We start from the raw sequence: 21,501 nt of genomic DNA on the forward strand, positions 1-21,501 counted from the left end.
ATGTGGATCCGGGTTCCAAGAACAGGAATCGGATTGCTTAGGGCCCACTTAACACTCAATAAAACAAAGGCAACACCCAATGACAATTGTATTGAACTAAAGCTTCAACTAAATGGCAGAATTGTAATTAAGCTGAAGTTATAAAGGGGTGGCAGAATTGTAAATAAACATATTATTTATGAGCTACTTGGGAGATGGGACTTAGAGGGAATCAACAAATATCAAGTGGGGATAAACTAGGCAGCAACAGAAGTAAAGGAGGCGAGAGGCCGTTCTGGTTCGAGTCTGCTAACCCCTTCGAGGGCTCTTCTACTGGTCCTGTGAATTCAAGAATAAGGTCGAAGCTTCCCAACCTATCAGATGCCCAAGTCAGTGGTAGGGATGAACTCCACCAACAACAACTAACTTCATCTGCAACTGAATCCAACGCAAGGCACATAACCAGATCTGAGCCAGGTCTCAAACCTCTTGATAGAACGACCCTCTGGAGACGAGATTCTAGGGCTAGGGTCGCCTAGGGAAGGAGAACCCTCCACCAAAATCTCAGTCCAAGCAGATCAAGAATGAGGGAGATCGATCCCTTTGTTTGGGACTGCAACTACCGCCCAGAAACAGAGAAAAGAATACAAACCAGAAAAGGAAGAGAAAAGTAGAAGAAGAAAATAGAAAGAGAAGAAAGAAGAAAAGGAGATCGCAGGGAAGAGGAGAAGAAGAAGAAAAAAAAAATAGGAAAAGAGAGAGTCACAGCAGCCAAAACTTCAGCCAAGTAAACATCCAATTTCAAATCAAAATTTCAAATCTAAAACTGAGTTCTTCTCCATTACAGGGCTATTTAAAAAAAATAATGACATAATTTTGGAAGCTAATTAAAAATGGAAACTAAACCTAGATAGCAACTAAAATAAAAATCAAATCTAAATAAAAGACTGTTAATCTAATCTTTAACCAATAAAGGAAGTAAATAAAAATCAAGTCAAAAGATAGCAACTAATTCCTTGCCGAGCTGCATCATTCTATTTTGTAACCTTGCTTAGTTTCCTTTTTATCATTAGTTGTTAGTTTCTAATTTACTCTTACTTGGTTAGCAAGTTAGAAGTTAAATTAGAAGGTTTTATTTTTAGCTTTAGTTTCCTTTTTTATTATGTCTTTGTGTTCAAGCAATGTACGGCTATTTAAAGCCCATCAATTATAATGAGAAGACAGATTTGAGTTAAACAAAAAAAAAAAAAAAAAAAAAAGATGGCTTACTCTGTTATGCTGTGGGATGCAATGGGGTGAGATGCCCTAGGTGAGATGCCCATTCCCTAATTCTTCTTCCACCCTTCCGTCCATCAAATTCTCTTTTTTTTTTTTCTTATTTTCCTTTTATTTGTTTGCTTAGAACCAAACCTATTGGAGGACATCTTCCCTATTCAGCTAGATTTTGAGATCCTGCTTGGGATTAGGATCACTTATGATTCTAGTTTTGCATTACATATCTTGTGTGGCATGATCAAACTCGGTCTCCCCAATGAATCGCACCAGGGACGGCTCCGGCTCAGCCTGTTTGTACTGCTCTCGAACTCTTTCAAATCTATCGCCACCCCCATCACCATCACCATCACCGTCACCGTCACCGTCACCGTCACTGTCATCGTCACCATCACCATCATCATCATTGCCACCCTTGTCACTACCATCACCTACATGTATCGATAGTGAGCGATGTTGCGTCTAAGTCTGAGTACGACCACCTAAGGAATTGGACCAATCATCATCTTCCTCTAAATCATCCTTACCAGGTGCGAGGTCGAATGGTCAGGGGGTCTGTGAATGTAACCTACCATCTGTAGCCATGCACCCCTCAACATTGACCTCCATCTCTTGTGCTTCATATGGGTCCGACCTACCTCCAAGCTGGTCCATCAACGGCTCGCCTCTGTCCCTCACCCAGTCCACTAAATGATCCTCGTCTTCTGAGTCAATTTGGAAAACATCAGAAAATTCGATCTGGCCCTTATCATTCTCTATACACATGCGAATGTGCTGCATCTTCAGTCTCATATTATAGTGTACATACACTAAGTCAGCGAGAAGATTTGAACCTAATCGATTCTGCCTTTTCGAGTGGATGCGTGAAAATGTACATCAGTTTCGCTCATAACCGGAGGCAGAACATGTTTGTGAGAGTACTTCATGGAAATCTTCCTCAATTCTTGTGCCCCATACAACACCCACCATTCAGTTGCATTACAAAAAGTGCAAAAGATTTTTTAATTTCAAAATATTTAATACTAATGTAACATATTGAAATTTGAATTGCATACCAGCATCATTATTCGTATGACCTACGACTGCAGCGGGGGCTCCAAAACTCCCTAATGCATCCCAGAATTCTTTTGTCTATAACCATTGGAAAATAGTTAACAACCACCTCTTCTAAATTTTAATTACTTTTTAAATTGCTATTGTACTATAAAACTCACATCAGTATTGGCTTTAGCTTGTAGATTAGGCCTTGGTTGCAACTTGGCAATTTGTGTAATTTCGGCGAGATACCAAAATTTCGAATGAGACTTGTACATTATTACATTCTGTAGGCCGTTTCCTTTCGGTCGGGAAAAAAAAAAAAAAAAAAAGAAACTGAAATTACCAAGATTTCGGCGAGATGCCGATGAGATTTCGTACCATGTCCAGGAGAATTGTTGTGCCAGGATCTTCAGACGCCATAGGTGCTGATCCCAAGAGCTCTTACAAGTTATTTGAATCGTCCAGATCTTGCCGAGTATAAGGATCTGGGTCTTCAATTGTTCAGATCTAGTCCGTTATACGGATCTGGGAAGAAATTAGGGTTTACATCACATAGAAGACCCGCAATGGGAAGAAACTCACCACCGAGGGTAAGAGAACCAAAAGAAAAGAATGGAGAGAAACCCTTTAGAACCTTCTGAAGGAAAAAGAGGGGCTAGAGAGAGAGAGAGAGAGGATTTAGTGTGGCGGCGGTGGGGTTTAGAGAAGAAGAAGGGATTTAGGGTTTTGGTTTCTCACCTGCTCTGGTACCATGTTGGTTTGGATAAGAATTGTGACTTGTGTCTCACTTGACACAAACGTCTATTTATATAATGAAATAAAACCCTAAAAGGGACTCAAGGGTCCGTTTGGTTACAACCATAAAATACCCCTATAACCCATTATTACAACAAGGCCTTTTTAAGAGTGTTTCAAATTTGATTTCTCCCAAGCCCTTGGTTTTTTGCCGGGGGGGGGGGGGAGGGATTCCGAATGTTGGTTCTATATACAAATTGTGCCTGAAGAACCAGAACTTACAAACTGGTGCTGCATGCACTATGAAGTATCTGCTTTAAGTGGTAGTCCTGTTATTTATGGACTATTCTCTGCTATTGTCCCAATTTCCCATTTTCAAACAATTGAGGAAGGCTGGAAATGACTAGCAAAGTTGATGTGTTCTAGCTAGGGTAGATACGATAGGGTTAATAGAACAGAATCCCAACAGTACCCAATATGAAGAATTAGAAAGTGTTAAATAAAACAAGATCCACTGGTCGGATGGGGCTGATATTTTGATCAAATAGCCTGCTCCAAATGACAATATGACCTCCCAAAGGACAAACTGATCCAAGGGTTTGATATGTTAAAAAGAAGTGTAACAGAAATAAAAACTTAAATTTGTAACTAAAAAGAACTGTCAAAACTTCAATCAACAGATCAGATGGTCTTCAAATTTAAGACACACACAGGACTAACTGAGAAGAACAATATACTAAAAGAAGGGATCAATCAAAGGGCTGGATTGTCCAGAATGAAAAACTAATCCCCTGCAGACAGAATTAGAAGTTTAACAGAAACCATGAACCAGAGACCTGCAAATCGGTGGATGTCATTGACCTTTGATGGGTGGGACAGTAGGAGAAAATATATAGAACATTAAATAAAAAAAGGGTGTACCCACTGCACGAGGCTCCCGCCACTGTGGGTTCGGGGAGGGTCAATGTCATTCTAAAATCATGGACTGATAAGAGGGAAGTCAAAACAGCAAGAGAGATTGAACTATCAGAAACTGTGATGCAGACACAGCTGCACTTGCTTGGTTGGACCAGTATGACTGGCTTTGGAAGCCAAGAGCTAAGAAGAATCGGTCGAGCCCAGGGTTTTGATCCAACAAGGGTTGGAGATAGTAGTTTGTTTGTCTTTATTTCATGCCTTTTATTTCCCAGACTTGAATGTAGGAGTTAGGAGTCAGTCAAGATTTCTTTCCTTTTGCATTAGTTTCCTTTTATGGTTTCCTAGTTAGAAGTTTCTATTTCAGTTTTATGTCTCTCTTTTCCCTATATATAGGCTGTAATTGATGGACAAGTTAGAGTGAATTGAAGAATGAATAGAGAATTGGTTTGATTTGTGCTCTGTGAAAGTGTGTGCTTCCGCTTTTCCCTTTGCTACTCTGATCTTCCTCTTCTTCTATGGAGGGCCCTTCATCAACTTTGTATCAGAGCTGAAGGATCCATCTCCTTCGTTCTCTTTCCCTGTTCTACCCTCATCCTCCTTCCCATTCTCTTTCTGTTCTCTACCAAGAAGTCGAGAGCTTAAAAGAAAAAGGGAAAAAAAAGTTTCTGTTGCACAAATAGAGAAGTCGAACCAAAACCCCAAAGCCTGCCTTGGAATCCTAGTCACAACCCCCACCGCTCTCCTTTCACTAGCCTCGATCACTTTTCTTCTTCCTAGAGTAATTTCAGCAAAAAAAATATGCAGCAACCCTCTCCGTCTTCCATCTCCCACATAAATCCTCTTCCCTGTCTTGGATCCTAACCTTTCCCCCTCTTCTAGGGTTTCAACAACTAGAAGAAAAAAGAAAGAAAGAAAGAAAGAAGCAGCCAAAGAGAAAGAAGTAGAAGAAGAGATTGGGAAGCAGAGAACCACAAAAAGAAATTGCACATACCTGGTTCGAACTCTAACTCCAGCCGCCTCCTTCGAAGTCGACCTTCCCAGAACCTCCATCGCTGTCCACGCCTCCTCCAAAGTCCTTGATCTTCCATCTCTGGAGAAGCCTGTAGAGAAACCATCGCTGCTGGTTCCGTCTCCAAGAAGGAGACCCCACCTTGCTGCTGTCGGTTACGGTACACTCCCTTTAATTTCTATTTCCTTTTACTTATCTTCCATTATTAACCCTCTCTTCCTATCCTATTCTAAGTTATCCTTTTTTTTTAACTTGCTTCCAAGATTAACCTTTACCCCTTAGTAATGCTCTCATGCCCCTCATGTGAATTAAATTAAACATCATCAAATTACAAGATTGCCCTCAGGCAAGTGTGTTTTCTTTAAGCTTTGCTGTATTTACTATTTTGCCCTTATTACTTTTCACCATGGTAGCCAGTAGTGAATTTGTCCGACAGCTTAATGCATATAAAGGTGAGACTGATTCAAATTTTAACACTCATTGAACGTGTCAATTCCTTCCATACTTTGATGACAACCATACAAACTTCTCTTGACCAATTGGTGGCTGCAGATAAAGGAAAAAGTCCCATTCAATATAAGGATTCTTCCAATACCACGCCATAGGATCCGTCACCACCATTGCAACCACTACCACTCGCCACATCCACCAACATATGGAACTGGTAGATATGATGATTATAGACGGAAAGAGCAGCAAAACAGGATGTTCTTGATTTTTATGGAGATAACAATCTAGAGTTATACCTTTGCTGGATTCACATCTTATAAACCTTCAAATGTTATGGATTGATTGAGGCCTGAAAGGTCTTATATGCAAAGGCTAAATTGAAAGGCACGGCCTGAGTCTGGTGGGTCAAGCAACAACAACAGAACCGAATCCGAGGCATTATATTAGTCATTACTTGGGCTAAAATGCTTGAAGTCATGAACCAGAGATTCATGCCTCTGATTACAAGCAACCCATGTTTCTCAGGTTGACACAGTTGAAACAGAAAAATTTAACATTTTGAAGAGTTTGTTAGATTTTATTATTTTGCCACTCGTTCTGATTTTGAGTGGGATGAAGAAGTATTGGTGGCACAATTCTGCAATGGTTTGCACCCTCAAATTAGTGTTGCTCTTCATCCAGTCAACTATATACTATGGAAGATGCTGTACATGTAGCATATCTGGTTGAAGAAAGCCTGAAACGTCCATGCTATCGGTGAACTTTTGCAGATACTTTTCCTAGAGGAATTGGTTCCGTTCACCAACAGCCTTCTACCCAAGAGAAGTCATTTAGTAGCCCACAGGCTAGTGCTTCATCTATGGCATCTTCACGACTTAGCTAACCGTATTCTTCACCTTGACGTGATTCAGACATGTCATCTTCACCGCCTAATCATCCATACTCTCCACCTTGGCGTGGTTCTGATAAACCTTCTGGGATGTCAAAATCCCTATCAATGCTTTACTTGCAAAGGATACAGACATTTCAGTGCTCAGTGTCCCAACCATTTGCTTCTTTTTTTGATAAGGATTCTCCTTCACCTTATATTCCAGACGCACAACTTGGTTCTGACTTCTGAAACAATTGATTTGAGGGAAGAGGGTGCGTTAGGTGAAGTCCATGATACTCCCAGTGATGAGGACCCACATCCTTTTTATGTCATTTGTCTTGTGTTAACCACTCAGAAAGTCATTGAAGATGAAGTTTGTCGCTGTAGTAGTATTTTCCAGACCTGTGTGAAGTGCAATGACCAACTGTTAACTTTGGTCATTGATGGAGGTAGTTACGCTAATGTTGTCTTTGAGGCAAGGTTCGAAATTTCGTTTCATTTCTACTGAAATACCTAAATTTCAGCGAGATTTCGATGAGATGGTGTATTTTTTTTTTTTTTTTTGTTTCGGTGGTCAAACGGCCATATTTTGCCCTGAAACTTGGTGGGTAACTTATTTTAAGGTTAATAAATATGCTTAGAACATAAAAATGCAAAAATATTTGAACATTACATTGTTTTAGAGTTGCACCTTTGTTTGGCAGCAACTGTCGAACTGTTTTGGAAATTTCACCAACATGTATTTATGTATATTTAAAAAAAAAATGGTTTTGGAGAAAGAACTTTACTTTTCTTAAGCTTTGAATGTATAGATCTTCTTGTAGGAGTCCAATGTAAGCCAAAATGTGTGATGATGTGGCTAATTAGAGGTTTGTTGGAGTGTTTTTCCTTCAAATTATGCAAATGGAACCGAAACCACCGAGACAGAGTTGAAATTTCGGCGAGATACCAAAATTTCAACTGTCTCAATGAAGTGTTGTATTTATAAGGCATGGAATGTATCGTTTCGGTGAGATACTGAAACGATACAGAAATTTCGGCCGAAATATCAAAATTTTGATCGAAATATGGTGCACATATTGATTTGTGCCTTATTTTGTTTTGACAAAAAAGAAAAAAAAAAGTAAAAAAAAAAAGAAAAAGAAAAGAAATATTGAAATTTCAAATTTCGCCGAAATTTTGGCGAGTTTTCGAACTATGCTCTGAGGATGCTGTTCGTAAGCTGGGATTGACGACAGAGCCACACCCAAATCCTTTCAAGGTTGCTTGGGTGAACAACACTGATCTCAAAATCACAGATAAGTGTTTGGTCACATATTCTATTGGTGGATTTAAGGATATAGTCCAATGTGACGTCCTCCCTTTGAAGATGTGCCATATCCTTCTTGGTCGACCTTGGTTGTTTGACAAGAAAGTACAGCATTGTGGCTATGCCAATACCTATACTTTCAAGCATGTCAATAAGACTATGAAGTTTCATCCTGCCAAAGATCTCTCTGAAATTAAGCTCAAGAAGATGGTGGGATCGTTCCTCATTCAGAGTATTCCTTCATATGGTCTCCTTAGTCTTTTTCCTAACTCGACAGATTCAAGTTCTTTTTTAGAGGAGGAGAATTGATTTAAACACGGCCGCACTTGCTTGGTTGGATCAGCATGATCGGCTTTGGAAGCCAAAGAGCCAAGAAGAACCAGCTCAACCAAAGGTTTTGGTCCCACAAGGGTTGGAAATAATTAGTAATTTATTTATCTTTATTTCATGGCTTTTATTTTCCAGACTTGAACGTAGGAGTTAGGAGTCAGTTAGGATTTCTTTCCTTTTGCATTAGCTTCTTTTTATGGTTGTTTCCTAGTTAGACTAGTTTCTATTTCAGTTTATTTCTTTATTTTCCTATATATAGGCTGTAATTGATGGAAAAGTTAGAGTGAATTGAGGAATGAATAGAGAATTGGTTTGGTTTGTGCTCTGTGAGAGTGTGTGCTTACCCTTCCCCCTTTGCTGCTCTGATCTTCCCCTTCTTCTCTAGAGGTCCTCCATCAAACTGGGTGATTGGGAGCATAGTTGTCACAGTGTCATGGCGATCCAAGGCGGTGGAGGGGTGAATAATCGATTTGGCGATGAATCACCTATTATGGCATTGTCATGGCGGTCAAATCGCGTAAATGTTATTTTTTATTTTCCCTTTTTTCTAAAGTTATTTAATATGCTACTTTTTATTTCCCCTATTTTCTAAAGTTATTTAGCACGTTACAAGCCTACAATATATACCCTATAACATATAAAACGAAGATTAAAAAACATCAAATCATAAAAAATCAACATAGCCATATGATGTCATCAAAAATCAACATGAATTAGTGACTTATATGGTTATACATCAAGTCATCAAGTCATAAAAAATCAACATGTACATCAAGTCACGAAACCATGTCCAACAGTAGCATCCATAGTAACTAATCTAAGAAAAAATATATTAGACATCAGACAGTATCACAGTAAACAATAGACAGTAGTAGACAGTAGACAGTAGACATTAGACAGTATCACATTTAGACACTTGTAACAAATCTAAGAAAAAATATATGAACATTAGCAGCAACAGAAGCATACTAGCATCCATTGTAACAAATAGAATGTAGCACCTATCAGAAATTAGCACCAATTCAGTTGCAGAATACAGATTACAGAGGCAAGAAGAAGAAGAAGAAGAAGCAGAATCGAAAACAGAAATGAAAAAGAAAAAAAAAAAAGAGGAGAAGAACAGAATCGAAACACGAGCAAGATGGAAAGATAAGAAGAAAGAAGGAAGAAAAATAAAAAAAAAATAAAAAAAAGAGGAGAAGAAGAAGATTCGAAAAGAAAAAAATAGAGCTAGAGGAAAGGCCTCAAGATGGAAAGGAAGGGAAAAAAAAAGAGGTGAAGAAGAAGAATTGAACAAAACAGAGTTAAGGAAGAGAAAGTAGAAGATTAGAAGAACTGATGAAGCGTAGAAGACTAGAAGAGAGTCAAGAGACTGAATAGTACATACTTTTCTTCGCCGGAGCATGGGAGTAGCAATCGCTAGAGGCCGAGACCTTGTTGTCGTCTATCAGATAACTCTTCAGTCTTCAGTCTTCAGTCTTCACCTGCAGCAAGGGTTGAAGTCTTGAACCGTTGAAGTCTTGAAGAGAAGTCATGACTTGCGACTTAGTCACGTATTAGGGATTTAGGGTCTTAAGTCTTAACAAAAATTATTGTTAGGGACTTAGTCCGCCTATTAGGGATTTAACAATTTGTTTTTGATCCCATGTAGCATTATTTTTTGGACTTCAATTACACCTGCCAATAATATTGTTAAAAAGAGAATCAATATTAGTAATTTACAAAAATAACTTAAAAAGAAAACCCAAATGGCAACCGATTGATTTAAAAAATGTAATAAATCATCCCTGGCGACGATTTGGCGACCATTCGACCCTTGGTGGTCGATTAATGAGACTGCTACAAATTGGCCCATTGATTTACCCTCTCCAAAATGCCGGGACGCCTAATCGCCACCATGGCGACGCCATGGAGATGCCTTGACAACTATGATTGGGAGACTAGAAAACATGCAGAAATTGTTATATCAATATAGATGTAACAGCACACCCACAAAACCTTAAATAAAAGTGAAAACCTAAGAGAATAGTCACGATTTACCTTGCTGGAATGGAACTAAAAGAAGAATAGAAAAGAAATAAAAGAGAGAATATGGAAGAAGGAAAAGGGAAAATGAGGGATATGACCTTGCTTTACCACCAAGGCCTGCGGGAGGCTTCACCACGTATGGTTGCTCTTGGTTGACCTCTAGACAACTCCATTAAAGAAAACATTTTCTTTGCCAAAACCGTTGGCTATTTTAGCCCTATGTATTTATTAGTAGTAATAATTGATACTCCTACGTTGACACTGAGAGGGTGGGGGAGGGGGGAATCAGTCTCCCCTCAATTTGTTTTTGCCAAAAGCTTGCTATCACCACACACTGAGAACACAAACTTTCATTAGCCCGAGCAGTCCCATAATCACCAATCAATCGCAGTACACATGCATTGCAACCACTATAAGGCCATGTCTACCAGACAATGCACAACCACTTTGCAAACCACACATTTCAATATGCAAATAAAAATAAAGATATGCACAATTCACCAGATATACGTGGTTCGGCCGAGATGCCTGTGTCCATAGCGGATTACCCTGTTAGGGTTTCGTATTTCCCCAATACTTAACCTTTTCAACCGCTATAACGATCCAGGAACACCTATCACTGCTTCAATTTGAGATGCAACTCAGGCAAGGGCAACCATACCAAACCCTTGAGAAGCTCCAACTTGCTAAGTGTACAATTTTCCAGACTAAAATGAAATCCCACCCATTACATATGTTCTAGGTTTCTAAACATGAAACAAACTCTAGATTTCACAAATTGGGATTTGGAATAACAGATTACCTCCACCAGGGTAATCCCATGACTGAACAACACCTTGAAGCATTCGAATCAACTTGCGGGCACTCCAATCTTCAAGGTTAGTGGTCAACCCTACAAGGTTTTTTGGCACAAAAACCCTGTTTCAGAACCCTTTCTGCTCAAACAAGATGTTTTATCTCGTTTCTTTCTCTATTGTGAGAATTCTGCAAAAAAGGGGGCTCAATTTGGACTTAAAATGAGTCTGGAAACCTTGTTTGACCGAGTAGGGGCGATTCTGTCAATCCTGAGAACTTCTCATGACAAACAGCATGTAATGACCCATAAATAGTGATATTTTGTCCTGTAATGACCGATCGTCAGTTGATTTTGCGGGTCAAATTATGATTGTTAGATCGGCTTCGTTATGTCTCCTATTTGCTGGGCCAACGAGATCCTAGTAAATGGCATCTCCAATTGGACATACGGTGCTCGGCCATACACTGAATATGCTTCAAACCGCTGGTGAGAAAGTTGTCAAACTTTCCCAAAAATATGAAAAAGTGAAGTGTTTGGAGAGAAGTTGTAGGAGAGTTCTCCGACAAACTCTTCAACTCTGGCTTTCCTGTCGGTTCGGTGTCTTCTCCACCCCACTCCCTTCAGTGTCACCAAAATTGGTAAAAATTCTCAACTGTTCATGGGAAAACGTTGCAACAGGTCTTTGAGAACTAATTCCTATGCCAACTATATTGAATTACAACTTTTTTTAATCTTATATCTGTGGTATTGTTGTTGTTCACCTCCCAACCATGTTATGTGTTGTATGTTGCCTTCCTATGTTGTGTTGGGTATTTAAGAATACTAGCAATATGGACAACATATGTGCCTAAAATTTTCTGCTTGACCACTTATGTTGCAGTAATTCATGGTTGCTTCTTGCATAGATATGGCTTTTTGCATGATGAAATGTTTCTTTTGATGCCTTTCTTGGTTGGAGGTGGTCCTTTATTATCAAGTCTTTCCCTATAAACTATTGTTTTCCTGCTCCCATAGTGGCTGAAATTGTTTAATGGTTCAATCATGCAGGTTGTGTCACCAGTGAAAATGACATTTGAGATGTAAGACTATGGGATTGTTTGTTTATTCCTGTTTCATTTTCTCTGTTGTTTTTCCCTTGAATATTTTACTTGGTATTACAGATATGCTACGTGTGTGATTCCCATAAGTGCGTTCTTTGCATCAAGCCTTTGGTAAGCCCTTAATTTGGTAGGATTGGACTGATGCTTTGGCTTTTTTTCTTGATATTTCATGATATATATCTATATATATATATATATATATATATATAGAGAGAGAGAGAGAGAGAGAGAGAGAGAGAGAGAGAGAGAGAGAGAGAGAGAGAGAGAGTTCCTATTAGACAGCCTTGGGTATCTACTTTCATTTCTTTTGATTGAGCCAGTTAAATTCTCAAGATGTTTTGCACTTTTCTGTCCTTTGATTGACACAACTTACTTTCTGCTGCTGATGGTCAATGGGTTATGGTTCATAGATGTGAATCAGCAGACAAACTTTTAAGTAATAACTATTTTAGATATTCCCTTTGCATTTTGGACATTCATAGAAGGTGACACTTTCAATTTTCTGTCTCTTTAAGTTTTTTCCTTCCCCCTGCCCCCGGGCTCTGTAACCTTTTGAAACAAAAGCAGAATGACAGAATTCCTTTTGCTTATTCTCTGGGTAGATATTTTAATGGTATCATACATTGAATTAATTTATGGTTGGTGATATATTCTCTTCTCATTCTGGTATGTCAATACATTTCTAGGATCCACCAGAAAACCAGTTTTTACATTTGTAGAGCATTTCGACTTAATGCCAGACATGATGTAAGGATACTCCTAAAAACAACACAACTGGAGATGCAAACCAAGTCCCAAATATTGTCTTCTCAGAACCCAAGAAAAAAAAAGAAGAAAAATTCCAGCAAGCTAGTAAACTGTGAAACCTTGAGAGAAGTCCAATAAAAACCTCTTCTAACTGTAGAGCTTCATCCCAATAGGATATAGAATCATTATATGAGGTAGCACATTCATCAAAAGCAACCACTAATAACCCCAAGGGGGTAGCTGAGTTGGCAAGGGACCTTCGCCTCAAGAAGTGTGTGGTTTTAAGTTCGATTCCTCTTACCTCCTTGGGGCCATGCGTTTAGTGCTCTTCACTACTTTCAGTGAAAGTTGAATGGTTCTCATTCAACCCCAGAATGACCTGGTCCATGCGGTTGTGGGGTCAGTGTGGGCCCGCGGGACTAGTCAGGCCGAAGGCTTGGATATCCGTTAGGAAAAAAAAAAAGAAAAAAAAAGCAACCAATAACAACATTACTAGCCATTCTAAAGTCTAGACCAAACAACCAAAAAACAAAAAGCTGTCAATACCTGGCAGCAAGGAGAGATTGGGATTGTGTTCCAACGCCACACAAAAACACAAACCAGCATTTGGGGGAGTCATAGTTGACCCTTGGGCGATTCTTTCAAGGCCAGCCACATCCCCAACAAAGCTTTGAGGAGAGAGAACCAAGAAAATGCCCCAGGGTTGGCGATAATCCAGGGATGAGCCCCCCTTCTCAGTTTGGACTTCGAACGGTCCTTGTGGTCTTTCAACTCCCTCCAAGTATTTTCAAGTGGATTCTAGAACTTCATTAGGTCTTCTTGTATACTCTTCTTACATAGTATAGCTTCTAATGAACCCCTTTGCTTCTAAGGTTCCAAAAGAGACTTAAAGAATGAAACAAGGATGCTTGATTGTCTCTTAAACCCTTGTACAAGCTTTGAATAGAGATGAGGGAAAAAGAGAGAAGAGTGGAAGGAAGAAGAGAAATGAGAGCAAAACGTGAGTGAGAATTTTTGCTCTTTCCCACATATATCATGTTCAAGCTAGAACTTAGGAAAATTACATAGACCTCCCTAGATTTTCTTCGGGTTGACTTCTACTTCTTGTGATGACACAATAAATCCAAGGAATACAACCTTGGGCAACATGAATGAACACTTCTTCAAATTGAGATATAACTTCTCATTACAAAGTGCTCTCATCACACATCGCAAGTGCTTAAGGTGCTCTTTGGGTGCATGGTTTTAAATAAGGATGTCATCAAAGTAAACAAGGAACTTCTCGTGGTTCCTTTTTTATTTTTATTTTTAGGGAGAGTTTCTCCTTTGTTTTGGTTCTCCTAAAGATCTTCCCTTGGTGGTGAGTTTCTTCCCACCAGGGGTTTTCTCCAAGTCTGGACCCCTAGCTCTTTTCAGATCTGTATGACGGAATAGATCTGGATAGATTTTATAACTTTTGATTGCTTTTGGGATCAGCAGTCATGGCGTTTGAAGACTCTTAACACATTGGTTCTCCAGGTGGGAGGGAGTCGTCCCCCTAATAGCGACTACCCTCCCTTCTGTACTAGCTCCATCAAGTTGGATGGGAGCAACTATTTGATGTTGTCTCGTTCCTATTACTGGTCTACTGCTGGCCTAGGTTATACTGCTAGTGTCCCTTAGGACATATGGGAAGGTGCCGACTGTCTGGTAAATGTCCTATATTATTAATTCTATGGCCCCTTCGATTGCTAGGGCCTATTTCTTTGCTTGATTCTGTTGCAAAGATCTGGAAAGCTGTGAAGGGAACGTATTCTCAGTTGGCAAGAGTGCCCAATGCTCTGAACTGAGAAACAAACTTCATAGTGCTTCTCAGAAGGATCTAATTGTCTCCAAATATTATTTTGAACTACAAGAGATGTGGAATGAAATTGATTATTATGAGTCCTATTAGCCTATCTGTGGTACTGATGTTGTAGGTTTAAAAAGCATGATAAGAGCTCCACGTTTATAATTTCATTGCAGGTCTGAATGTGGAATTAGATTAGAGCCAATGTGCTTAATCATGATCCTTTTCCTACCGTTGAGCAAGCCTTTTCGTTGATTCATACAAAAGAGAAACGTCGATCTGAGATGGTTTACTTATTTCTCAGGATCACTTTGCCCTAATCTCTACTCAGGGTTCTGCTGGTTAACCTACTGGTTTTGGTACTCAAACCACTGCTCCTTCCTTCATAGACATGTTAGTTGTCAAGTGTGACTATTGTGGCTAAGAGCGTCACACTGGGGAGACTTGTTGGAAGCTCTATGGGTGCCCAACCAATTATTGTGGGCATAATCAGGGTTGTGGAAAGAACACTCAGGCTAATCAATCTCAGACAACTGATTGCCCAGTACCACAGGATACTCCTCTACTAATGAAATGGTTATGCTTCGTCGAATGATGATTCAGATGGATCGTTCTCTGCTGCTATTGCTTCCTCTCTGCCAATTGTCTCTGCCTCTCACTTTGCTTAGTCGTGTACTGTTTTTTGTGGTCATAGTGCTTAAGTTTACCCTTAGCATTGGCTTATCGATTCTGGGGGCCGCTGATCACGTGGCTGGGTCACACCTTTTTTCCTACATACTGTCCATCCTCAGGTAAAACAAAGGTTTGAATTACTGATGGGTCCCTCTCTCCTATTGCAGGGATGGGTACCATTCAATGCTCATCCTCTCTGTCCCTTTCATAGTTGTCAAGGCGTTGCCTAGGCGACGACTAGGCGTCCAGGCAGTTTACCTGGGGCCTAGACGACAATCGTCTTGTTGCACTGCATGTCGCCTTGTGTTTTTACCCTTATTTATGCCAAATATCATTTAAGTAAATGTTTTTTGTATTTGTTATTTGTTTTTTATATTTGTTATTTCATTTACTTAAGATATTGTTCATAAATAAGCAAATACCCCCTATTTGAATTCAATAAAAATAGTTTAAAAATCAAATTCCAAAGGGATAAAAAGTCAACCCCCCAGTCCAAGAACAAAAACTAGATTTTGGTTATAGGGACGATTTTCAACTTTTAAATGTTGGGGTTTTTCTCAATTATGAAAATTTTATAAATTCTATCATGTTAAAACATTGCTAAAAGCCAAAAGTCTGGTAAAATAATCTTTTGTTTTGATATCCATAAAATTATTTTCATTCAGGCGATTTTAACAACATTTGTGCACTTAAAATTAAGTTTGATCGGAGCTTAACTTCGTCATTACAACTCAGATTTAAGTAATCTTAGACTTTTTAGAAAGTTGATTTTATGTTATAACTAATACAAAAAGTCTCATGTAAAAATAAAATCATTTGACCAGTTAAACTTATTATAGAATAAGAGCATTTATCTAAATGTTAATTTTTTATAACAAAATTTGACTTGATGTTAATTTTTTATGATTTAATATGGCTAATTGTTGATTTTTAATGACTTGATGTTGCTTAATCTTTTTTTTTTATGATACAAGGTATTATAACTTACTAAATAATGTTAGAAAATAGAATACAAAATAGCACTTGGTCGTCTTGTTCGCCTTAATGCGGGTGCCTTCTCGCCTAAGCGCTTAGACAACCCTCGACCGCCTTGGTTCGCCTTGGTGCCGTGACAACTATGGTCCCTTTCTTTTATTTTGCATGTTCCTTAGTTCTCTACTAACTTGTTATCAATTGGTAGCATAGTTCAAGAACTCGAGCGAAACTTGCAAAATTTCGCAGGTATCGCCAAGGGTCGAAACGAAACCACATGTGACTTTTAAAAGTCACATATTTCGACTCAGTATCAATACAATTGACTAGTTTCGACCAAATTTCACATGGGAAATTTTGACCTAAACCACCTGGTTCGACCCTTTGGGTGAACCAGGTCCTATATAACTTATTTCAAATAGAAACCCACCTCGGTTTCAGCAAAATTCGACCCTCCCTTCATTTTTTCTCCCAAGTGTGGAAAACTTGGGGAAACAATGGAGATTTGCATTTTTTGCCTACCAAACTTGAATCTAAAGGTGATTAGTGCTTCTTCTACATAAGAAAGTCATCATGGACCAAAAAGGTAAGTCCCAACTTCCCCAAAAAGCATTTTTTTTGCATGTTACAACTTTTTTTTTTTCATTTTCTGTTTTTAAAAATGCATTTACCTACAACATTTTTTTTGAAAAAAAAAAAAGGGGTTAATAGTTGAGGTTTGGTGTTCAATTTAATATATGTTGAACACCATCGGCTGATCTACAGCTTGATGTTTCAGTTATTTTTTTTTTTTTTGCTGTTATTTTGTTTTTTGAATTTCGAAAATTCAATAAATATATTTTGAAATATGTAAAAAATGTAAATAATTACGAACAATTGTCTATTATGGTTTGAAAATTCAAGAAAATTATTGAATGTATTACAAATGCATTTACAATCATGTTTGATTACGAATGTGATGTTTCTTAATTAGTCATTACTTATTAATTAAATAAATATTTTAAATATTTTTAAATAGGGAAAAAATATAGTGCTTTGTTGGGAATTTACAATTATGTTTAATTGTTTTTATGAGTCATTATTGATGCATATTTGTTTATAATTAGTCTCTTTTTTGTTGGAACAATGTTTGTCGCAAGATTTTAAGTGTTGCATAATGGCTGATAGAGGTGTGGACATTGCATGGCTGCATGGGAGACCTCTATCAGTTGATAAGAGGAAGTCACAATTTAACTATTGCCAAAAAAAAATCATGTCCGGTGGGGCCACAAGATTAAAGTGGCATCTTGCTGATTGAGAGAGGAATGTGTTGGGCTGCCCTAATGTATCCAATGAGATCAAGGGGAGCATGTTGGAGCATTTAAAAGGTGGGTTGTAGAAAGGAAGGAGAAGAGGGCAGCTAGGGATGAATACCATGATGCTTGTCTAGAGTCATTGCCAGAGTTGGGGGAGCAGGATTATGACATTGATGAACTTGACTTGGATGATGTAGAAACGGTACAAGAGGCTGAACAATTGAGGAGGACTTTCGCAGCAAGTAGAGCCACCCTCAAGATGGATGAGGAAAGATGTGTCCAAAGGGCTAAAGGAGCTAGTTCATCCTGAGCAGCTAAAGAAGATCCTGAGCCACAGAGGAGGAGGTTGAGACATGGAGATCCTGATGCAGAATCGATGCTACTGAACCGGGTTGACCCTTCAGGCAATCTCAATCGAGATGAACCGGGTCCGATTGGATTTTTGGATTCATTAGGATCTAGGATTTTATTTTATTTGGGGATTATTTGCAATCTTTTAATTTGGGTAGTTAATAGTCAATTAGGGAGTTACAAATTTAAGTTTTGTTTTGTTTCTAATTTCATTAACTAGAATTTAGGAAGCAAATTAGGAGTTGCTAATTTTATTTTGCAAGTTTTAATTTTAGTTTATTATATAAAGGCATGTAACACAAGTATTAGACAGATTTGAAGAAAATATGAATTAAGTATTTGTGAAGCCGGCGGGCATGTGTGTGCGATTCTCCTTACCCCCCCTTTTCTTAGTGCGACTTCTCCCTCTCCCCTGCGACTCTGAGACCCATCCTAGGGAATTCTTCCCTATCCCTACCGGCCCTCCATCAAGACTCTCTTCTGGAAAGAACTCGACTCCGTCGAGTTAGGGAAAGGGCTGAGGAGATTGTCTGAAGGAATACGCTAAATGAGGAACGATCCCACCATCTTCTTGAGCTTAATTTTAGGGAGATCTTTGGCGGGATGAAACTTCATAGTCTTGTTGGCATGCTTGAAAGCATAGGTATTGGCATAGCCACAATGCTGTACTTTCTTGTCAAACAACCAAGGTCGACCAAGAAGGATATGGCACACCTTCAGAGGGAGGACGTCACATTGGACTGTATCCTTAAATCCACCAATAGAATATGTGACCAAACACTTATCTGTGATTTTGAGATTAGTGTTGTTCACCCAAGCAACCTTGTAGGGATTTGGATGTGGCTCTGTCTTCAATCCCAGCTTACAAACAGCGTCTTCAGAGACAACATTAGTGCAACTGCCTCCATCAATGACCAAGGTTAACAATTGGTCATTGCACTTCACACGAGTCTGGAAAATACAACTGTGGCGCCAATCTTCATTATCAATAGCTTTCTGAGTGGTCAACACATGACGAATGACATAAAAAGGAGGTTAGTCTTCATCACTGAGAATTTCATTGACTTCATCTGGCACACGCTCTTCTCTTAAATCAACTGTGTCAGAACCAAGTTGCTCTTCAGGAATATATGGTATAGGAGAATCTTTATCAATAAAAGCAACCAAACGGCTGGGACGTTGAGCACTGATATGTCCAAAACCATGGCATGAGTAGCATCGAACTGTAAATTTTGAAGAATCAAAAGGTTTTTTGGAACCATGCCGAGGGGGTGAGTATGGACGAGTAGGCCGTGAAGATGACATTTCAGAAACATATGTCGAGGTGGAGAATACGGCCGACTAGGTCGTGAAGAGGCCATAATGTAGCACTAGCCTGCGGTTTGTTAGATGACCTTTCTTGGGTAGGAGGTTGTTGTAGAATGGAACTAGTACCTCGAGAAAAAGTATCTGCAAAATTTCTCTGGTTGTATGGGTGTTTCAGACTTTCCTCAACCTGATATGCTACTTGTACGGCGTCTTCCATAGTAGGCAGTCGCTTAGAAGCAAGGGTAGCACTAAGTTGAGGGTGCAAACCATTGCGAAATTGTGCCACTAATACTTCTTCATCCCACTCAAAATCAGAAAGAGTGGCCCAATAATAAAATCTAGCAACATGCTCTTCAACTGTCAAATTCTCCTGTTTCAATTGTGCAAACCTGAGATGTATATGTTGCTTGTAATCAGAAGGCAAGAATCGCCGGTTCATGACTTCAAGCATTTCGGCCCAAGTAGTGGTCAGACCAATGCCTCGGGTTCGGTTCTATTGTTGTTGCTTGATCCACCAGACACGGGCTGTGCCTTTCAGTTTGGCCTCTGTAAATAGGATCTTTCGAGCCTCAGTCAACCCGTACCATCTGAAGAATGTATCTAAGCTATGAATCTAGTCAAGGTACAGTTCTGGATTGTCGTCTCTATAAAAATCAAGGACATCCAATTTTGCTAATCTTTCTGCTCTATCATGTTTACCAGTTCCATATGGTGGAGGTGGTGGTAGTGTTACTGACGGATCCTGTGGAGTGGTGTTGGAAGAATCCTCAGATTGGATGGGACTCTTTCCTTTATATGCTGCCACCAAACGATCAATAGAAACCTGCATGGATCCCATAGAAACTTGCATGGATTCCACCAATGTTTTTAGGGACGTGACCATGGTAGTGAGAGCATCAATTTTTGTATCAGTTTCTCCTTTATAAGTATTCAGTTGTTGAACAACTTAACTATTGGCCACCATGGTGATGATTAACAAAATAGCACTCAAAGAATAATGACAAAATAATAAATAAATGGAGGCTTAAAGGGCAGTGTCAGAATGGTAATTATCTCTGTTTTTTTTTTTTTTTTGCAGGGATGGTAGAATTGTAATTTTTTGGAAGTTTAAATTAAACCACAGAATTGGGAATAAAGAAGAATTAAAAGATAAAAGAGGGGTAACGTGGGAAATCAGAGAATAAAAAAAAAAGGAGATTTAATGGAAGGGTACCGTCACTGACAGAGATGGAGTGAAGTAGGAGTATCAGCGATGAGTCTCTAGAGGTGATACCAGCGAAGGGGGTTTTCGTAGGCTTGGTCGAGGGGAACCGACGCGAGTAGGGATGATCCCCGAGAGCCGATGGTGATGAAGGAGGTCTTCACTACTTGGAAGCAACTCGCGGGGGTGGAAGAACTGGATCGACAGGTATGTCTCCCGTCTCTCTCTCTCTTCTCGCCTTCTCATCTTCTGTTTCTTTTTTTTCTCTTCTCTGTTAGTAAACAGAGTCGATGCACCTTTTTTTTTTTGGCTGTCGGAATCCTATAAAAGGGGTCGATCACAGAATTTGGGAGAAAATGGGGGGTTGGTGGTGAGACGGGATTGATTCTTCTCTTGAAGAAATCGTTTTTTTTTTTTTTTTTTTGGGTTTGTCTACTGCTGTTGTTTGGATAAGCAGTGGGAAGAGGGAGACGGTAAGACAGAGTTTAGGTAAGAAAGAAAGGGGAATAGGGAGAGAACGAAGGAAGGATCCTTCGGCTCTGATACCAAGTTGATGGGGTCCTAGGGAAGAAGGGATGGGGAAATCAGAATAAAGAGGGGGAAGAAGGGAAATCACACATTTCACTGGTGCACAAACTCAACATCTTCATTCAATAATCAAATCACTCTAAGTCTTCAATCGATTACAACCAATATATAGGAAAATAGGAACATGAAATTAAAAACTTAACTGAAATGGAAACTAGCCTAAACTAGGAAACAACCATAAAAGGAAACCAATGCAAGGAAATAAATCCTAACTTCTACGTTCAAATATGGAAAGTAAAAGCATGAAATAAAATACTAAGTAAACTACTAATTTTATTTCTAACCCTTGTTGGACCAAAACCCTGGGCTGGATCAGTTCTTCTTGGCTCTTGGCCTCCAAAGCCGGTCATGCTGGTCCAACCAGGTAAGGGGAGCCGTATCTGTATCAGAGCCAGAGATTCCATTGAAGAGGTCCCAGAGCACAAGGGACCAAGCACCACCCCCACCACCATCTCGTAACCGTAATGTGGTTTCTTCAATCTGATCCTACATTATTTCGAAGGCAAGACTCAATACAGTAAAAATTGAGGCAAGTGTGGAGCAATGTTAAGGAGGCAGTGGAAATGGCTTTCTCCAAGTGGGCTTTTCATCATAACATTCCAGCCAATGTGACCACAGGGTCATACCAAAACATGTTGGATGAGATTGGTAGGGCTGGGCCAGGTGTGAGGGGCCAACAACTTATGAGATGTACAATATATATT

General features: G+C 39.3%; 1 protein-coding gene across 2 annotated transcripts in view; it reads left to right on the top strand.

The window, feature by feature from the left end:
* The window catches only part of LOC122070628 (probable sugar phosphate/phosphate translocator At3g17430), a 113,395-nt gene that overhangs the window by 17,782 nt on the left and 74,112 nt on the right, over positions 1-21,501 (top strand). The window contains exons 4-5 of one of the 2 annotated variants that reach the window (XM_042634818.1): positions 11,783-11,814; positions 11,896-11,946. In XM_042634818.1, the coding sequence (XP_042490752.1) occupies positions 11,783-11,814; positions 11,896-11,946 (83 nt within the window). Of the gene's footprint in view, positions 1-11,782; positions 11,815-11,895; positions 11,947-20,335; positions 20,417-21,501 lie in introns of those variants that run through there. The other variant, XM_042634819.1, reaches the window with a different exon arrangement.

The sequence above is a fragment of the Macadamia integrifolia genome, unplaced genomic scaffold (assembly GCF_013358625.1).
Source record: "Macadamia integrifolia cultivar HAES 741 unplaced genomic scaffold, SCU_Mint_v3 scaffold955, whole genome shotgun sequence".
Lineage (NCBI taxonomy): Eukaryota > Viridiplantae > Streptophyta > Magnoliopsida > Proteales > Proteaceae > Macadamia > Macadamia integrifolia.